Source organism: Sardina pilchardus, chromosome 24, assembly GCF_963854185.1.
Source record: "Sardina pilchardus chromosome 24, fSarPil1.1, whole genome shotgun sequence".
NCBI classification, from domain to species: domain Eukaryota; kingdom Metazoa; phylum Chordata; class Actinopteri; order Clupeiformes; family Clupeidae; genus Sardina; species Sardina pilchardus.
In genome coordinates, this window is record NC_085017.1 from 16,562,696 (window position 1) to 16,575,952 (window position 13,257).

The 13,257-nt window shown below is 44.0% G+C and overlaps 3 protein-coding genes across 5 annotated transcripts; 1 reads left to right on the forward strand and 2 right to left on the reverse strand.

Annotated features, from left to right (window-relative positions):
- Positions 1–3,795: 3,795 nt before the first annotated feature.
- Positions 3,796–7,675, reverse strand: cdca8 (cell division cycle associated 8). Of its 2 annotated transcripts, none has more exons than XM_062529178.1 (11): positions 7,573–7,675; positions 7,037–7,133; positions 6,703–6,834; positions 6,533–6,570; positions 6,288–6,354; positions 6,128–6,192; positions 5,506–5,588; positions 5,307–5,402; positions 5,024–5,153; positions 4,752–4,838; positions 3,796–4,494 (listed from the first exon to the last, which is right to left on the reverse strand). In XM_062529178.1, exons 2-11 carry the CDS (start codon positions 7,128–7,130, stop codon positions 4,459–4,461), a joined length of 828 nt encoding a protein of 275 aa, XP_062385162.1. In that variant the 5' UTR covers positions 7,131–7,133; positions 7,573–7,675; the 3' UTR covers positions 3,796–4,458. The 2 variants fall into 2 exon arrangements, with proteins under 2 accessions (XP_062385162.1, XP_062385161.1); XM_062529177.1 differs by having other exon boundaries at positions 6,288–6,357.
- A 196-nt stretch (positions 7,676–7,871) lies between these two features.
- On the forward strand, positions 7,872–10,277 carry airim (AFG2 interacting ribosome maturation factor). Of its 2 annotated transcripts, XM_062529658.1 has the most exons (5): positions 7,872–7,964; positions 8,144–8,452; positions 8,545–8,724; positions 8,830–8,948; positions 9,287–10,277. In XM_062529658.1, the coding sequence occupies exons 2-5, from the start codon at positions 8,184–8,186 to the stop codon at positions 9,322–9,324; spliced, it is 606 nt and encodes a 201-aa protein (XP_062385642.1). In that variant the 5' UTR covers positions 7,872–7,964; positions 8,144–8,183; the 3' UTR covers positions 9,325–10,277. The 2 variants fall into 2 exon arrangements, with proteins under 2 accessions (XP_062385642.1, XP_062385641.1); XM_062529657.1 differs by having other exon boundaries at positions 7,877–8,452.
- A 688-nt stretch (positions 10,278–10,965) lies between these two features.
- cldn35 (claudin 35) lies at positions 10,966–13,019 on the reverse strand. The gene has a single exon (XM_062529656.1). The coding sequence runs from the start codon at positions 12,110–12,112 to the stop codon at positions 11,423–11,425; it is 690 nt and encodes a 229-aa protein (XP_062385640.1). The 5' UTR covers positions 12,113–13,019; the 3' UTR covers positions 10,966–11,422.
- Positions 13,020–13,257: the final 238 nt, after the last annotated feature.

A 13,257-nucleotide genomic window follows, 5' to 3' on the forward strand; every position in this document is an offset into this window, starting at 1 on the left:
CAAATGGCATCTTCGCCTGGTAAGAAGACTATGGGTGCCTCTCATGCAACGTTTATACGTCCTCCCTCGCTCCTCGGGCCTCGATCCTCACTGATCTACATAAAGAAAGATAGAAGAAGGGCTAGACTATCCCATTGTTGCCGCCCCATCATTCTTTATGTAGATCAGTGAGGATCGAGGCCCGAGGAGCGAGGGAGGACGTATAAACGTTGCATGAGAGGCACCTTATGGCTTCACATATGCATTTCCTACACTAGTCTGCACTAACAGCTACCTGGCTGGAACTGGACATTGACACTTTGCCATAACCCCTCAGATTCCCCCCTCAGCCCTCAGACAATGTGGCAGACGAAGAGTCTGTGGAGTAAATTGATTAGAGACTGCTTGACGGATGGGCATCGTTGGGGGAGCGGACACCCGTCAGAGGATTCATTTGGCTCGAAAGAGGGCCTTGCCAACACCATTCATCTTGGCACAAATTTGGTAATTTCCCCCGTCCCAGGGCTTCATTAGGCTGTATTCACAGGGTTTTTTTTTTTGAAGCAGTGATGCATATGCTTGATTTCCTTAGTGGATGTATCAGACATGATGGTTAATAATGACGCTTCTGAGGAATTTGATGAAGAGGAAAGGTGGAGAAGAGAAGATTAAGAGAGGTGGCGGTGTGTGGTGGTAATTGGGAAGATGAATCGAGATAAAAGCAAGAGAGAAAAGCAAGGCGGCAAGACAAAGAGAAGGGGTCTTGGAAAGAGTCGCACTACTCAGCCGAAACACTGGCTAGTTGGCCTTGACCATGACGGATCGCTCTCTCAAGTGAACACGTTAGGCTGGAGCAAGTTAAGAGCCTTCATCTTTAGTCTCCCCGCTAACGCATGACTGATGGTAACAGGCATCGGTGCATCCTGGAGCACAGTGCCTCTCTTCACAGGAGAGCGGCCGCGATGCACTGTCTCTCCGGGTGATTTATGCGCAAGGGTCAATGCCACTGGCCACCAAAACCCCTCCTCATCCATACAACACCTGTCACTGGTGCTGCTGGAAACATGCGCTTATTACAGAAGAAGCCATGCATGAAATATGGCCGCCACCACCCCCCCTCCTCCTCCCTCTTTTTTTGCTGAGGAAAAAAAGGAAAGGAGTTAGAATTCATATTCGGCAGGAAGGCCCTACCGTGATAAGTAAAGCAGGTGCGCGCCACTGAATCCGCTAACGAGGGAGCTGAACCGCACGCACCACTGATCACAACATCTGTCGAGCAGCTGAATTAGATTTCAGCGCCGAAGCGCCGGATAGAACAGCGGGGAGGGGAGGGGAGTCAGTAACGAGAGGACTCAAAGGAAGTTACACAAGGAGAAGGAGAAGGAGAAAACTTAGAGACTTGAAATTTAGACCGAGAATGTCTTTATAAAAAAAAAAAAAAAAAAAAAAAAACAGAACAGAGGCCACCATCTCCAAGGATAGGGCAAAGACTTCAGCATCGTCTGGGCATTTGTAATTTGCCAGTCTTGGACCTACTGGCTGAGTCCTGTGAGTTCACTGCATCTAATTGGCACTAATTGGATGAACTTGCCAATTCATCAGGAGCTGCAAGGTTAGAGACACAGCAGGCTGAAGGGGGCCAAGGGAGGCGCTGTGGCCACTGCCAAAAGAAGACTGGAATCATCAACTGCTCAAAGTTCCTGCATTTACAGTAGTATTGATTGGATATGTGAACATGTTTCAAGGTACTGTTGGGACCAGTGGAGGGGAAAACTAACTAGTCATGGACAAGTTGACAGTGAAATAAAAATGAAATGGTTACCAGATCTATTCATTCCATTATTGGATGTTAAGGCAGCTGCTTTTCAGTCTAAATGCTATACTGACTTACAGGAGTATGCGTTAATCTTTTCTCCACAGTAGAGGGACCACACTACTGTGATACAGCTCTGTCTTTAGCTGTATCATACTGCCCCCGTGTGGACAAAAAGTGTATGTACGCTCACAGACATAGACCCCTAACAGCATTAGAAAGTGCATTCCCTCTTTTAGATTGGGTTTTCAGAGGATGATGTGCATTGATTTGTTCTGGCTGCTGACTGTTGGTTGAACTTGGCTCTTGGTAGCAACATTTACATAATCCCTTCCTCCTCCCCAGCTCAGATGCTTTCTGTAATACCTCACAGGCTCAGCTCCAAACGAGCATACCCTCTCCACCCAACAGAACCATCCATTTAAACCATGCTGATCAATAGCCAACAGCAAGTTCACTACATCAAAACAAATGCATGTACTCTCACTTGCATGTACTACCAAGGTGTTTGAAGTTCTACCGGTATTACTGTCCTCACACAAGACAACTAGGTGCAGTATTTCCCTGTCAGGTAGAATGTCCATGGCACGTGTAAAAAGCCCTTGACCTAAAAAAGGGTCTGAAAACAAAGTGTAGGCTACAATAACAGGACTTAAGTTTCTGATGTATTAAGCTGATGGCAACTACTGCTGTAATACTGCTGAAGCAACACACCCGCTAAACTTCCAGACATCCAGCCAAAATCTTTTAGTTATGCTTCAGCTAAAGCCCCAAGCCTGGATACCCCAAAGCTCCAAATGTAGCAGGACAACCCGCAGCCTCAAACGCAGCAGGATGCATAATTCATCGTCAGGGGAGTGCAGTATACCTCATGCACCAGCCCAGAAATTGAATTCCAGGTCAGGGTATCTTGTTGCCTTGGCGGTCAGCTGTCCTGGCCAAGTCAGGCATCCGGTAAATGAACGCATAGTGAGCACAGCAGGCTCTAAGTTACCCACTCTTGCTGCCTGGATCGCATTAGTTACCAGCGAGAGACAGGTGGGTGAGCTACAGAGGAGAGAGGAATGTGCTCATTTCATGGTCTCTCTGCGAGGCAACTTTGCCTAAATGGAAGGATGTGAACTGGCTTTGAACAGGAGTTGACCAGCTTTAAATCAAAAAAGTAAAAAGGCAAAAAAAAAAAAAAAAGTCAAAAAAGTAAAAAGGCAAAAAAAAAAAAAAAGGCAGTCCAACTTGCAAACTCCACTTTTCCAATAGCTCACCTTTCACTATGATTATGGCGCACATTCCAGTATTCATCTATGCATTGCTTCGCCAACTTTATGCAACCACACATTTTATTTTTGTCCAGAGTTGGAAATGAATGAAGGAAACTCAACCCTTTGCCTATAAAAATCAACAGTCAATGGAGTTTATATTAGGACTTATGGTTCCCAATTCATCAGTGAAAATTGTTCCTCATCCTGAGCAGTTTGAATCTTGGCAGGCAAGGAAAGAAACGACTGCCTCCAAAGGCTTGTACAGCAGTGGTGCATAGCAAAGATTCTAGAACAGAGCTCTGTTCTAGAATCTATGGTGCATAGGCTGATCTAAATTAAGGAGATGCCCGAGGACATCTGCAGTCACCTGCAGTTACGAGTCAAACAAAAATATTTGAATGATATTGGAGATCATTTATAAAATGTCATGAGAAGGATAACATCGATACAATATTTCACTCATGATTAATTTTCAAAAAAATCATTGGCTAAATTACTTCAATCAATGGAGCATGAGCTTGCCATGTTGGGTACCTGTGTGATAGGAGGATGCTGGAGAGGAGAGAATTTAAAATAAAGAGACACTCCTCCGGTAAAAGTATGGGAAGTATTTGGAGAGATGACAGCAGTGCTGGTTCTTGCAAAGCCTTTCAAAAGTAGTCTGACAGTCCACAAGACAGGCACGGTCAACATGGTCGTCACAAAGGCGCCACTGGTAAACCTGATCATACATAAATACAACTGTTGACAGCTTAAGAAGTGAGAGCCTCAAATGTTTATTTAAAAATAATATGATGGCAGATGCTCAAAGGTTTGCTTGTGAATGCACAGTGTTAAAAAAAAATGGGAAACTCAAGGTTAGATAATGCTTGACAACCACACAAATTACTAATTGTTAACTAATACTATTGTATGGTACACATCTAAGCAAACATCGTCCGAAAGTAGTCATATTTACAGGTCTGTACAGAGTGTTACAATTGAGCAATCCTTTAGCCATCATAAATGTATTGCAATGGCTATATATTCAGAAGACACAGGAAAACAAATGCCCCGACTGGTACTGCTGGTTGTTTGTACATGGACACCACTGGGCTAATCGGGCCCTTGCCTGGGATTCAATGCCCTTTGCTTCTTCTGTGTGTATTTACAAAACTGGAAACCAAATTAAGCTATGCTACACCTAGCATGCCAGTCCAGAGTTAGACAGCTTTTTTTTTTTTTTTTAATTCCCCTCACCCACTCTTCATCTCTATCTAAAGAATAAGGATACACATACAAAAGCAGATGGACAAGAACGTCAGAATGACAAGAATTGTGCAAGAATAAAAAGGTCATCTTAGTGAAGAGATAGTAAAACTCATAACACCTTGGAATATGTAAGAATCATGTATGAAAACTGTCCAGTCATTTGGAAGATCCACAGAGCGCCGTTAGCCGATTCTGTATGGGCGAAAAAAGGGAGAAAGTGCACTGTAAACATTCTGCCCAACAGATGTGTGTTTGCTGTTCAAGTCTTTCTGATGTTTATACTGAAACAATCTAGCAGTCTGAGAAAACAGGAAGTTACACTGAGAAACAATATTTTAGTACACTTCACTGCATGCTGAAAATTAATCATAATACTGTGCATTGTGCTTCAACAGGAAACCTTTTGGGAACTTTCCCAAAGCCAGAACAACCCATTTCCTCACACTTACCTGTAGTTGCCGAATACTCCTAATAGCGTTGTCATCCAACTGACTTAAGTCAACAGAGTCCATCTCACTGGCCAAAAGCTGAATGCACTGTAACACCAGACAAAAAAAAAAAACATTTAATCGATTAACATCTCAATTCAGAAGTAAAAAAAGAGGATTACATCCAGTTACTCAAACTGTTCAAAAACATATTCTAGCAAGTGTTCCAGCAAGGATTCAATCATTCAGTGGAATATATTTGAGTTTGATTCAGTACAAGACGTAATGCTGACCTCTCCATTTCCAAGGGGCACATTGATGACTACATCCTGACTGCCTCCTGCGATAGGAGAGCCGTTAACAGAGATGCTGTAGACCTTCTCTCTATGGCGGGGGTTCCTCACTGCTGGAGTTTTGGGCAGCCTGGACAAGCCAAGTCAAATGTTAGCATGAGCATAGGTTCCACACAGAAATACCGGCACCTTTTGTCTACATTCCCTCTCAATATACACCTTATTAAGGCAGATGGCGCCCTACTGTCTGCAGTTCCAGTAATAATAAGGGCCTACGGCCTACCTGGAGTCAAAGCGAGGGGTGACAAGCGGGGTTGGTCCCAAGAGGGAGGTTTCCAGAAAGCTACGGGCAGGAGTATACAGGGGCTTCTTGGCAGACCTAGGAGAAAGACAGCATGGTATGAAGATTACAGTCAAATGGACAAGATAACAAAGACTAATCAAATAAATAGGGCACAATCTAACGTCTCTGGATTTCTTACTTCCGGATGGCACTGTTTTGCTTGTTGACAGAACGCGTTTTGTTCTTCTGTGAGGTGGAGGGCACTTTCTTAGGTCTACCCATCTAAAGAAAGAAATAACAACTTGGTTTACGGTCCAAAATAGGGTCGACAAAACACCAGAACCACAGAACTTGATAGTAAGCCGTTCCTGGCCCTCAACAGTTTTGTGCGCTACTTAGGGTCAGTGCAATAATAGCATGCTGGGATGTTTGCAATAAAGCATACACCATAGGTGCATTCAAAAATCACTTGCAAACAGTCTAAGGAGGTAGTTCTCCGAACTCATACAGTGAAGCTGGACATGAGCTGAAAAAAGTGTTACCGTTACAATGCAATGTTTAAACAAGCGTTCTAATTTAACTGTAAACAATTTAACTGTTCATGTACGCCATGAACGCTGCGCATTGTCAAATTTGAACGCACCCCTCATGCTTCCAAAAGTTGTTTACTACACCACTGGATCACAGTGATGATGAAAAGTAATGGAAATCCTCATAACGGCAACCAAATGTTCTACAGTCTCTCTGCTGGCATCAGCTGATAACATAATAACACCTACAGGGTCACTGCAATGGTCAAAAAGAGAACCAAAATCGCTCACCTTCTTCACCGTGGACTTTGGGGGGACATTTTCCTCATCTTCAACTCTGCTCAATGTCTTTGTGGCTGCAGAGGAAAGTAGTCATGAATAACACCACTGGGACGATCAGAGGGTAGGTAACAATGAGAAGGGAAACTCAGTGAAACAGACAGTATCTTACATTTTTTGGTGGACTTTGTATGGTCTTCAGCCAGTGTGCTTTCCACTTTGGCAGCCTCCTCAGCATCCTTCTGCAAGAGACAGTAAGAGGTTTGCCTTGAGTCAACACTGTAAAGTTGTGCATCTACAGTGCAGTATGTAAACAGATCAACCAATCATGACATTAGTGCAGAGCAGCCAAGAAAGAAAATATCTATCACAAGCTTTAAACATAAGCAAGAAAAACAACATGAGGCGGGTATTCACCTTTTCATCCAGGACTGGCGATTTGGGTTTTTCAGATGCTTGAGCACAAAAGAAATGATCTTAGATTACCAAAACAGATTGTGTTGTGAGCCATTGACATTTACTTCAATGTAAAGCTATACACTGCGCATGAACAGACATGCAATTCGACATAGATCAGTTGCACATACCACCACAATAGTCAAGCCAGTTCATGTGACGCACTGACTTGGACAGCTTGATAAGTGCCATGTTGTACAAGTAGTCTGCATCCTTCAGCAGGTTGTTGGTCCTCTCCTTCAAGCGCTCCACAATGCTCTGGACTGTATGCATAATATTGAGCAATGGTTAATGACTGTGTTAAAGTGGCCAACATAAGCAATATAATATGATTGCAGTATAATAGTAGAATTAATTAATAGAAGTCAGAATATTGTGCTCTCCTGAAATTGGTGGTTTGACCCAACATTGTGTTAAGACACAAGAGTCACATTAGCTGCTTTCAACAAGGGGGGAAATCCTTACCTTCGCCATCAAAATCGGCCAAAAATGCTTCCAATTTGGCAGTCTTTGGGTTATTTTTACGACTCTTATTCGTGGTCCTTTTTTTGGGCGCCATAGTCTATAATAACAGTGAAATGGAATTCAGAAACGATTATACTAGGACACAATAGCTAAAGTTAGCCACTAAGAAAATAGCAGCATAGCTAACTCGTGTAGATTTTTAAAATCGTGTTTACTATATATTTGCACTTCGTTAGTAGCACAGATAACATTGTTACGAATGACATGACGCCCTTACGTTACTTCAATTACATTGTTTTAAATCATGTAAGCTCTTGTCTTGTAATAAACTGAATTGTTCGTTGGAAAGCTAAACGTTATGATTAGCCGTCATTACCCAGCTGTGTCAAAAAGCAGGCAGGAAGACAACGCTCGGATAACACAAACAACAGCAACAAAATCAATTGCCATTGATATCTTTATATCGTTGCTCTGGAATGATATTTACAAAAGACCATTAGCATATATTAAACAAATATTACATCAAATTGTCTTACTTGTTTTAAGGTAGCTTCTCTCGGTGTTCCCTCTTTCTCAGTACACAACACATCAGTTGGTGAAGTTTTCAAATTCTGTCGCGGAGAGCCAACCAGCCACTGAGAGCAGAGTTGGGTGTGACGTAACGAACACCTCGATCAGTAGCCAATCACCAGCCCTGAAGGGTTCTCATCTTCCTATCGAAAACAGTTTTGTTACCAAACTAGGCAAAGGACCAATAATTGAAAGACAAACTGAATTGACCAAAGGCGAAAAGAACATTGATTGGTTGTTGGTGCACATTTGACAACCATAACAGCGGAAGTTGATTTAGCGTGGTAAAGATTTTTACGAGTTGTTGATGCAGTGGTGACTATCATCGGATTTGACAGATTACACAATGAAATGGCTGGTGTGTGCCTTGGGGATGAATTGTCATTGTTGTAATTGAATTCATTCGCCTTATTAACGATATCCGAATAACATAGTATTGTTACAGAATCGTCAGTCGACCAACGTGCTACTTCAACGTGATCAGTTTGCAAGCTAACTTGTTCAACATTCTCTCAACTTTTCCTCCTCTGTCTTCAGCCCTTCTGAGCGAAAACTCCGTTAATTGACTATTGCTGAAATGGCTCAAATGTGTGTTGCATCTTGTCATCAAAAGCTGAAACAATGTTTTCAGACATTGGAAAATAACCACAAAGCATGGAACTTGGTACAGAACGAATGCACGCCTCTGATCAGCTCACTAGGAAACTTGGGTGAGCAATTAATTGCCCTGGACAATGTCCAGCTCAATGTTACACCGCTGCAGCGCTTTCCTGATTTGCAGGAACGTCTGCGCATTAAACTTCTACAGGCTGTCGACGTTGTGTTGGGCAAATTGGCAGACAAATTGTAAGTATAACACTTTAAGTTATCGTTTATGACTACGATGTTGCATTTTTCTGTGAGACCAGTCCACTGTGAGAATGCTGTTCTTATTGTAGGGACGAGCTTCAGAGATTGCTGAAAACCATGGACAATCAAGTGTCTACAGTGTTCCAGTTTTACGAGCAGAACACGGCTACACTCGACCTCGCCACCTGCACCATGAGGTCGTCCACATCGCCATCCATAGCAGACATGCTTGAGTGGCTTCAAGATGCCAATAGCTACCACCGCCAACAGTATCCTTTTCTCAGTAATGTTGTGGAGATGCATTTCTTTGTAGATTTGACTGACATTGAGACATGGATGGAATAGATTGTGAGTTTTTTCTTAATCGAGGACAGATTCCTGAGGAGAAAATACCTGTTGCAAGTGCTGACACCTGATGACTTATCTCTCCTGCAAGAGGTTCCCAAAAGATGGGAATCTGTTGACTCACCTGATGGAGATGAGCATATTTCAGGTACCCTCACTGAAAATCAAACCGTATATGCTCTGTGTGCAGACTACAGATTTCATTTTAATTCAACTGTTGTAAAGGGTATTTCTGTTCTGCCTACCATGTAAAGGCAACCTAAATAACATCCAAAACAGCAACACTGATGAAAGGTAGAGAGCTTGGGTCAATTTATATATTTCTGCAATTTATTCGAACCACATACCTCTCCTTGACATGTTCAGTATGGCAAAATGAATTTCAGGATTCTATTAAATATGTATAAGGATAAAATCTACTTTAAAACTGGATCTCACTTTATATGCTGTTTCCTAAGGTCTTCCTGGTTGTTTTTCTCTTGGCAGACACATTATTAAGAGTCAGCCTCTTTGTTGACTCCTAACAACTGACCAACTGAAGACTTGGTAAAAGTCTTGCTCCCTGTCTTCATGGGCATATGATGTCTTGCTCCCTGTCTCCATGGGCATGTTGTCCACTGTACACTCACCTTGGATTTGAAGAGGAAGGGAGACTTGAATAGGAATGACCAGTAGCACTGAATCCCTCCAGAGACATTGTCTGGCATACACATGTCTAGTCTACACGGGATGGCTGAGCATAGCAACTACTAATGCTGGAGAAAATGAAGAGGAGCAAGGCTATGTGGTGGATACAAGGCTGAGTTCAGCAAGCCTTCTGTGACCTGTCTGAAAGTGACTGAAGTGCAGATGGTCAGTCTCAAGGCTATGGTGTATTGATGAACAGTTGGCAGAGCATACAAGATCAGTCAAGTCTGGAAATATCACATTTCTCATGAGATTCATACCACTTGGGAAATAAATGTTTGCACTGAGTGGATAGTTGTCCTTCAGACAGTCATTAACATTTCTCACATTCACTCAATACAACAATTGAATGCAAATAATTTTTTTTATATGTAAGTTGGATGGAAAAAAGTAAATTGTTATTTATATTTTTGTGATACAAAAGGGGGCAGACTTTTGTAACTAGTAAGCTTCAGCCAGTGGTCCTATGCTTAAATTAGGGTTGCATGATTTGTGAAAAATAAACTTCACTGTCTGTTCCACAAGGAGGATGATATGAATATAAACATCATAGATTGTTAACCAAACAAATCTTAACAAACCAAAATTAACCATTCAGACAGAGTTATGAGCTGCATGATTAATTGCAATCTTGCTGATTAGATAATTGTATTAGTTCAAATTGCAATTTCAATTAGAAACTGATTAATTGTGCAGCTTTATCTTAAATGTTGTAAATAACGGGTTTTCCCTAAATCTATATCCCTATCCTTTCCTTCTGATAAAAGGGCACTGTCCAAACAGAACTTCAGCTCCTGATTTTCTTTGTAGTGTGTATGTATGTATTGAATTAATAACTGGGCTCAAACATGTTTCTTCCAATAGACTATTGCAGAGGAGATCAGCCTTGAGCCATGTACAAACCAGATTATCCACTCTCTGTGTAATGCCTTAGGACTCGGTGGTTATTCAAGTGTACATCCTGGGATTCCTGGCTGAGTGTACTGGTTGAATGACTGCCAAGGAGACGAATGGATATGCTAATAACATCACTTTCTCTTGGTACAATGCCCTCATGACAGAAACTGACGTCCAAGCCTAAAATATTCATACAAGGAGAATGTCGAGAATGCATCCTTTTCATATTCACTGATAAAAGGATCTCAATGACCTTGTCCTTTACCTTTACCACAGTTTTTGTCACACTGACTCATTTTCCTTGATTTTACTTCGAAACACCAAAGCGTATGTTCCTTGTTAAAAGCGAACTACGGTGGACAGCTCCATAACACCCTGTATCCTTTCATCATGGCCCCCTGCATTGGGTTGGTGAGTTCTGTTTGAGTTAGGATTGAAACTGCCAGAGCAGCACTGTTCTCCTTTTAGAATTCACACACTTTATTCTGTCCATCTGGTGTCTTCAAAGGCAGTCAGATGTTCATGTCACGTCATGAATACATGCAGACAGGTAGATACACCATTTCCCACACACTGTGGCATGCAAGCTAACAAATGTTTTAATGAAATGTACTAAAAATACACAAATGTCACTGTGATCTAGCTTTTATGCTGTCATATTTTCACAATAGTGGTGCACACCGAGGAAACGAAGTAATGCCAGTATTAAAAAAAAACACTGAAAACGGATGGCAATACACAGCTGAAACAAAACAAACACCAAGACAAACTGAAGTCATGTAAATAAATACTTAAAAAGAAACTGCCTTTCTATACATCATGCTTATTTCAAAACTGAAAGGGAGATAAAATAGAGGTAGCAGACCACCAGAATTGACTTATTCCAGTAGGTCTTTAAATGCCCTTAATGCTTGACTCCCACCTTTCAAAGCTTATGTTACAAAGTGCTATACGTCCCCCTCATCAACCCTACATACTGTAATCCAACTATCAACCATCCTTGCTGACGCCCCTCACCGTCACCTAGATTCCCTCTCATTAGACATACTCCTTGAGCGGCAAGCTGTTGCTGCTGATGGGTTTTGGTGGGTCTGGCGCCGTGGGCCTGGTGGTGGTGAAACTCCGGGTTATGTACCCGCGCCGGTAGCCTCCGCCTCCCTCGATGTGGGGGCAGGTGCTGCTCAGCACCGCCCCGCTGATCATGAGGATGACCGCGGACGCCCAGCCCAGGTAGATGGCCTGGCCCAGCTCCCGCTTGTGCACCAGGGGCACGTTCGGGTTGTAGAAGTCCTGCACCACCGTGTTGGCGGTCCAGGAGACGGGCACCAGCACGCACAGGCCCGTGAGGATGAAGAGCACCCCGCCGGAGAGAGCTATGCCGGCCTTGGCATGGCGGTCGTCCGCGGCACAGGTGGTGCACTTCATGCCACAGCAGGACACGGTGCATGAGAGCCAGCCCAGGAAGATGGCCAGGCACATCAGGGCCCGGGCGGCCTGTATGTCCGGCGGGAGGGCCAACATGGAATCGTAAGTTTTACACTGCATGTGGCCCGTAGTCTGATAGATGCAGTTCATCCAGATGCCCTGCCACACGATCTCCGACGTGAGGATGTTGCTGCCGATGAAGGCGGTCACCTTCCACTGGGGCAACGCCGTCACGGCGATGGCCATAATCCATCCGGTCACGGCGCAGGTGAAGCTGATGAGCTGCATGCCCGTGTTTACCATCCCTCCGTCCTCTCTGCTGCCCACAACCGGCCACAGCCTGGACCCGATGTTTGCTGCTGGTGGTCCTGCTGCCAGAGACGGCGTGCCGTGCCCGCTCTCCCCCTCGCCCCCCTCTTCCCTGTGCTCTGGTCTGACAAGCTTTTCCTCCCCTCTTTTTCCTTGCGCCCTCTTAGGCTTCCAGCTGATCAAAAAAGAGGGCTAAGCTCCAGAATTCTGCCCCAAACCGTTTCAGAATTGGATTATCACCCTCTTGACTTTTTTTTTTGTATCCCACCCTGGACTTTATACCAGCTGTTTTTTCAGTAATTCCTCCCAGGGATTGTCGCTCCTCCCTGTTAATCTCCTTCTGTCCTTTTACCTTCTCCTGCAAAACTTCCCTGTTGAACTTGGACCGATGAATTATTGACAAGCCGGGAGAAGGGCCCGGTCTCAGACCACTTGACTAGAATGGGTTGACCCACCAACAAAAGCGCCGTCCTCTTGATTGGCGCGCCGTCAGCACAAATAAGTTGTGTGCCACAGCCAGCTGCACAGCTCCTGGCCCTTCCACCCTGCTGAAAGCTAAGCCGTTGGCCAGCGGAGGGGACATGTGTCTAAGTTACCCTCCAAGTTCAGAGTAGGTTTACTCAGATGGGTGAGGCTGATAAAAATTTGATAGCGCAGCCCCGATGCGGAGGATGGATCCGTTCCAGGGAGCCGTCAAAACGTCTGTGGTCCAGGAAATTCAGACGAGTTTGTGAGACATAAAAGAAATACAAAACGCACACAAGAATTGACCCCAAAACATCAGGAGACAAAAGATAAACAGTCGGTGTTTAAACAGTCTGTGGTGTCTCTGACCTTTGTAGACAACAAGAGAGGGGAAAAAAAGAAATCTTCAAGAGCTTGCCCTCACTTAGCCTTCTGTGTCTTGCTGGTGTCCAACATGGTGGTGTCTCTCGCTCAGCCTCGGAGGTAATGAGGGTATTGTCCGTGGGGTATTGTCCTGGCCGGCGGTATGAACAGGCAGACCGTATCAGCAGCTTGCTGGCCCTGGAGTCACTGCTTTCTCTTTCTGAGTGCTTTTAAGAGCCCTCCCGTCTGATGAGGAGGGGGGGGGGGATCGGGCCAGAGAGAAATGCAGTGGGGTCAGACCACGGGGGCCA

What these genes read in the sequence shown, in the direction of transcription:
- cdca8 (XM_062529177.1), bottom strand. Translation starts at nt 7,130, where the DNA reads ATGGCGCCCAAAAAAAGGACCACGAATAAGAGTCGTAAAAATAACCCA. An exon ending in GGCCGATTTTGATGGCGAAG is followed by an intron (nt 6,835 to 7,036) that starts GTAAGGATTTCC and finishes TTATGCATACAG; the next exon opens with TCCAGAGCATTGTGGAGCGC. An exon ending in CAAAGTCCACGGTGAAGAAG is followed by an intron (nt 5,589 to 6,127) that starts GTGAGCGATTTT and finishes TTCTTTCTTTAG; the next exon opens with ATGGGTAGACCTAAGAAAGT.
- airim (XM_062529658.1), top strand. Translation starts at nt 8,184, where the DNA reads ATGGCTCAAATGTGTGTTGCATCTTGTCATCAAAAGCTGAAACAATGT. An exon ending in GGCAAATTGGCAGACAAATT is followed by an intron (nt 8,453 to 8,544) that starts GTAAGTATAACA and finishes TTCTTATTGTAG; the next exon opens with GGACGAGCTTCAGAGATTGC. An exon ending in AATAGCTACCACCGCCAACA is followed by an intron (nt 8,725 to 8,829) that starts GTATCCTTTTCT and finishes AATCGAGGACAG; the next exon opens with ATTCCTGAGGAGAAAATACC.
- cldn35 (XM_062529656.1), bottom strand. Translation starts at nt 12,112, where the DNA reads ATGGTAAACACGGGCATGCAGCTCATCAGCTTCACCTGCGCCGTGACC.